A 5,428-nucleotide genomic window follows, 5' to 3' on the forward strand; every position below is an offset into this window, starting at 1 on the left:
ATAATTAAGAGAGTAATTTGAACCAATAATGTTATATTCTGAAACTAAAAAGTACAAATAAATATGACATTTTTTATGTTTTTTTTTTTCTTTTTAACTCTGGTCACTTACATGCTAATAGCTTCTCAAGCTGAACTTCAAACGACTATATAGCGTCGCTCAATTGCTCGCCAAAAAAAAATGCTAGAAGGAAGTGGGTGAACAATGCTTGTTCACCAGTTATTATTATTATTATTTTAAAATTAAAAAAACAAGTTAAAATAAAATATGTGAAAGAATATACTAGAAATATTCTTTTTTAATGTTAAAAACTAAAATTTAATCGGAGACAAATTACTGCATTTTGATATATTACTGTATTTTAGAATGAAAATTGAGTTTTTCGGTTAGAGATGCCATAAGAGAAATGGTGAAAATTACATATAAATTTCAAAAGAATCTCCTAATTATTAATGTATACCCCATTTATTCTTAAAATAATACATTGCTCTAATTTAATTTCTCAACTATACAAAATTGCTCTAAAATATATCTGAATGTTATAATTTTGTTACAAAATTGAACCTGATTTAGTGTTCATTTGGGATCACTTTCTTACCACTTCTTAAAGCAGCTTTTCAATTAAAAAAGTAAATTTTATATTTAAAAATTGCTTCATGAAGCAATAAGAAAGGCATCCCAAACGAAACCCTAGTCCCTTGATTTTACAAAATTGATTCCAATTTAATCTCAAAGAGATATTTTAGACCTATTTTGTATCATTAAGAGACTAAATTGAAACAATATTATACTCTAAAACTAAAATGACTATATGATAATAAACAAAAAGACTATTTTGAACAATTTAATGATTAAAAATATTACTACTGCATCTATATTAAAGAGCAATTTGAGAGCATTTTCTCACTATTTTGTTTTTTGAAACTTTAACTATAAATTTGTTTACTATTCTTTATAGAAAATTCTGAAATGAAAATATATTTTTTACAACCAAATATGATAATTTAAAAAAATCAACTGTTCAATTAAAAAAAACATTTAATAATATTCATATCAAATAAAAAAATAATTTAATAATAATTTCACAATTTTTTTTTATAAAACACTCAGCCAACACAAACATACCCTAAAATTATATCACCATTTTTTCATCTTACATATAATTAAAGAAAAATATGGTAGAAATATATAGACACGTGCACAAATACATTGATTTGATAACACTAAGAAGCAAAAATATCAGCCCTATATATAAACTTTTTAAATAAATAACATTTAACTGAAAAATATAATTTACTTTAGCACACTAACAAAAGGAAAAAAAAAAAGGAGCACAGTTACACACAGCAAAAAGGCGAAAACAGAAAGCTAAAACAAGAAATTATACCTAACAAAATTAGAAATTAAGCAAATTAATAAGAGAGAGAGACGTGATTAACTTGTTTTCATACTGTGCTAGAGAAACGTCGAACCGTTGGGTTTCTGGTCGGCGGCGGCCTCCCATGTCTTTTCCGGCGGAGAGCTCCCGACACCACCGCCCATGGAGTTCATAAAAGGCGTACTCATACCAAGGCTAAGGAAGTCAAGGGCAGCTGGCTTGGGCACGAAGAGAGATGAAGAGCTCATCATTAGCTCCGGCAGATTGGCGGTGGCGATACCGCTGCTATCATAAGCGAGGCCCAATCCGAGCCCGGACGGCGCGTGCTGCTGCTGTTGCTGTTTGCTCCAATGTAGGGAGCCGCCACCGGAGAGATCGCTCCCGGTGTTGTTTGTTGACGAGGTGGCCAAGCCAAGAGAACGGAGGAAAGAAGAGCTGGATGACGACGAACCCATCTGCGCGGCTTTCTGCAGGAGAGCGGTCGCCGAAATATGCGGAGAGGGCTGGGACTGGCGTCGCTCCGGCGCCAGAGGGAAGAAGGAGGAGAGGCAGAGCAAGGGAGGTTCCATTACTGAGGCATCGGAGGCGAGGAGGGTTGGGAAGGATGTCGTGGTCTGTGCGGCGGTTGCAGGGGGGGCGGAGGATGGGAAGAGGCTTGCAAAGAGGCTGGTGGATGTTGACGTTGCTGCGGGGCTGCTGTTACTGCTACCTCCGCTTGTTGTTGTGGTACTGCTATTGCTGCTAAGCGCTGGTGCCGGTACCGGCGCCGGCGGTGGCGGGCAGTGTAGTACTTTGCTTGCGTTTTCCGGATCTGGAAGCGGCAAAAAGAGAAAAAATCAGGCAATGGAACGCAATATTCGGATAAAAGATGTAAGAAATAGAAAGGGGCAATGATGGGTTTATTAATTGGGGAATTAATTTGATCCTTTTGTCTCTTTGGTCTTCTTTATCGTCTCCCACTCCCAAGTTTGCAAGCTTGGGGACAGCTCCGTCCAGATAATGAAAGCAGATGAAATGTTTCAATCAGAATTGTTTTTTGGTGTATTTATCGTTTGATTAATCTCTCGAGAGAAAGAAAGGAACCTCGATCACCGTCTAACTCCCAGGTTTTTCTTTCTATTTCTATCGATAACTTGGGTCCTTGAACAAGATTAACAAACTTAAAAAAGAAAAGAAGGCAGAGAAAATCCAAGCTCCGTTTTTTATTGCAACGAGAGAAAGAGAGCCGACAAAACCTACGGAAAATACACTTCTCGACGAACCCAGGACGAGAAGATTGCCGCTTTACCCTTTTCCCCCAAATAAAATATACAAATCAAGAATCGATAGCCAGGGTAATCCAAAATAGAAGAAAAAGCGAGCTTTTGATCCATCCAAAAAACAAAAGATAAAACAAACCTTGCTGTTCCGGCGGCGCTGGCGGTATCTGCTGAATCGGTAAAGCTGGCAACGGCGACGCCGTATGTACCTCCTCTACCCGCGAACTCGCCGGTGGCGGCCGCGAGTTCTCTGCCAGTGCCTCGCAGAATGCTCTGTGCGTTATGAAGCTATCTCTTCTGAAAGCAGAGAACAAAGCGAGCCAGTGAGCGCAAAATGAATATCCCAAACCAGAAATAATTGACGATTGTCTCTCACCGTGAGAAAAGGGTGCCGCAATCGCAGCGGTATTCCCGGGTTCCGCATGTCTTGTTATGGGCTTTCCAATCGGACTGGACGGCATATTTCTTGGAACACTTATCACACTTCCAGTTCTTCTCACCATGCTTACGGCAGAAGTGCTTCTTGATGCCTGTGAGATCCCCAAGCGCGCGCGATGGATCGTGGTGAACGCAGCTGGGCTCCGGGCAAACATAAACCCTTTTCTTCACCTCCTTCCCCGTCCGCTGCCGGAGCTTCCATGGCAAGTTGTGTCCTCTCCGATGAAGCTGCAGGTTCTGATCTCGCTGAAAACCTTTGTTGCAGATCTCGCATACGAACCTGTTCGTCGCTAACAAACTCTTCGGCGACAAAGCAATCACCTCGGCGTTCGGATCTAGTGAAAAGGAAATCTCAATCTCTGCATATAAAAGATGAAAAAAATATCTCGGTATTAAGCATCTAGGTAAATCTACCTGGCATTCCGGGGAGGTTCCTCTTCTTCTTAACCGGCGGCACCTGAGCCGACGATACGCTAACGTCAGCGGAGACTGAGTTCGACGCCGCCATCGCCGTTGAAATCTCCAATTCCACCATTACTATCGATCCTGGATCGAGCGTGCCCTTCGATTAATTGCAGGTCAACCTCAAACCAAATAGCCCGCGTTCATGTCCGGAAGCCTCCGGCGATAAGATCGGCGGCCGCCGCAGCCGCCAGGAGAGTTCCCGCAAAGCTCCGATCCAGATATATCAAGCTCCCAACGCCTTCAAGCTAGACCCAGTAACAATCGATAACGTAACTCCTCGGCTCCTTCCACGGGTGCAGTAAGACTTCGAAGTCGAAGCTCAAGTTCGCCGGCGGCACTAGGAAGGAGGCGCCGCCGTCAGTACAGAGAGAACATTTTAGAGAGAGAGAGAGAGAGAGGATGTAAACGAAGGAAGAAAAATGGGGGCAAAGGCAGGAAGGTGGAGTGTTTTAACTGGTTAAGATAAAACCGTGGTTAGGTTCCTTTAGAGTCAGACGTGGAGAAATCTTGGCCGTCCACGTGTGAGTAGACGAATAAGCGCGGCATCTAACCTGGTATTGGCCGGGTTTAAGCAGTGGCCTTGTTCTTTTTGTCGGTTAGTGCATGGCGGGACTCGACCGACCTCGTCCTCTCCTAGTAATGATGGGCGGGTTTGACCCGACCCATGTAAGTGGAGTCTACCCAAATACAAGTAGGCATATAGCTTCCTGCTAAGATGAATATTTCATTATTTCCCTACTTTTCACACATTCGGTTTACTAATTCTCCCAAACACTTTATCTAAATTATTTTTTAAGATTATCCAAAAGTTAGACTTCATTTGTAGCATTTTTTTTTTACTATTTTTTAATAAAAATTTTCTAATTCAATAATTTATTTACTAAACTTAAATAGAACCTTAATTTTAATAAATTTATATTTCAATAATAATTCAAAATAATATAAGTATTTAAATTTGAATCGTTGTGATATTAATTGGTGAGTCATACAATCTGTAAATATTATGTGCTTACTACACTCACAATGAGTATCTCGAAGAGAAAATGCCGACGAGCTCGAAAATACTCTATAAGGATATCATAGAGATATCTACATTGTCATAGAATGGTATATGATCAAGAGAATCAATATGAGTTGTTTGATGAAGTATTTTGAATATTTTAACTAAAATTATCAAAATGTCACTAAAAAAATACTATAAATAGATATTTTTTTCTTCGCATAAATGAGAATATATAAATTGAGTTGAACATGAGGTTAGAAAATGCTAAGGGATTTGATGACCATCATAGACTTATTAGATGATTGACACCAACAATCACACTAAACAATTGACATCACTAGATTGTCATTACTTGATAGCTTTCGCATGATTGTCATCACTCGTTATCATTCTCCCGATCGCCATCATACAACTTATATCGCCATACTATCATCGCTTGATCGTTATCTCTTGATTGACATAAACTATACAACATAATTTCTATTATGGAATATTTCAATTGGTTATCCTCTATTTGATTTGTGGCTTGTTGCTCCAATGGATGGTCATTTACTTTCTTTTAGGTGGTTGCATGAAGTTTTGAGTCTACCTGGCTTCTTTGCCTTCTTCACCGGTTTTTCATTTTTGGTGTTTTATTGTCTGTAATTTTTGATATTAGCTTTGTATTTTGGGTTTGTCAGCTTTTGGGTCCTTATTATATAATCCTTTATGGAATAAAATTTGAATCATTCGAAAAAAAATTGGATATTGGCCTTATGAATTTTTTATTTTATGAATTTTCCACCTATAAATTAGAAGTCTTGAATGTTCCTTTTATTTGTGTATGTATTGAATCTTCGTTTAAAAAATTAAGAATTAAACTATAGATCGAATATAATAATAGTA

The 5,428-nt window shown here is 38.7% G+C and overlaps 1 protein-coding gene across 1 annotated transcript; it reads right to left on the reverse strand.

The window, feature by feature from the left end:
• Window positions 1-1,227: 1,227 nt before the first annotated feature.
• On the reverse strand, window positions 1,228-3,981 carry LOC110107596 (zinc finger protein GAI-ASSOCIATED FACTOR 1-like). Its single transcript, XM_020837883.2, has 4 exons — window positions 3,490-3,981; window positions 3,014-3,410; window positions 2,777-2,934; window positions 1,228-2,189 (listed from the first exon to the last, which is right to left on the reverse strand). Exons 1-4 carry the CDS (start codon window positions 3,608-3,610, stop codon window positions 1,456-1,458), a joined length of 1,410 nt encoding a protein of 469 aa, XP_020693542.1. The 5' UTR covers window positions 3,611-3,981; the 3' UTR covers window positions 1,228-1,455.
• Between the last annotated feature and the right edge of the window lie 1,447 nt (window positions 3,982-5,428).

Source organism: Dendrobium catenatum, unplaced genomic scaffold (assembly GCF_001605985.2).
Source record: "Dendrobium catenatum unplaced genomic scaffold, ASM160598v2 fragScaff_scaffold_1061, whole genome shotgun sequence".
Lineage (NCBI taxonomy): Eukaryota > Viridiplantae > Streptophyta > Magnoliopsida > Asparagales > Orchidaceae > Dendrobium > Dendrobium catenatum.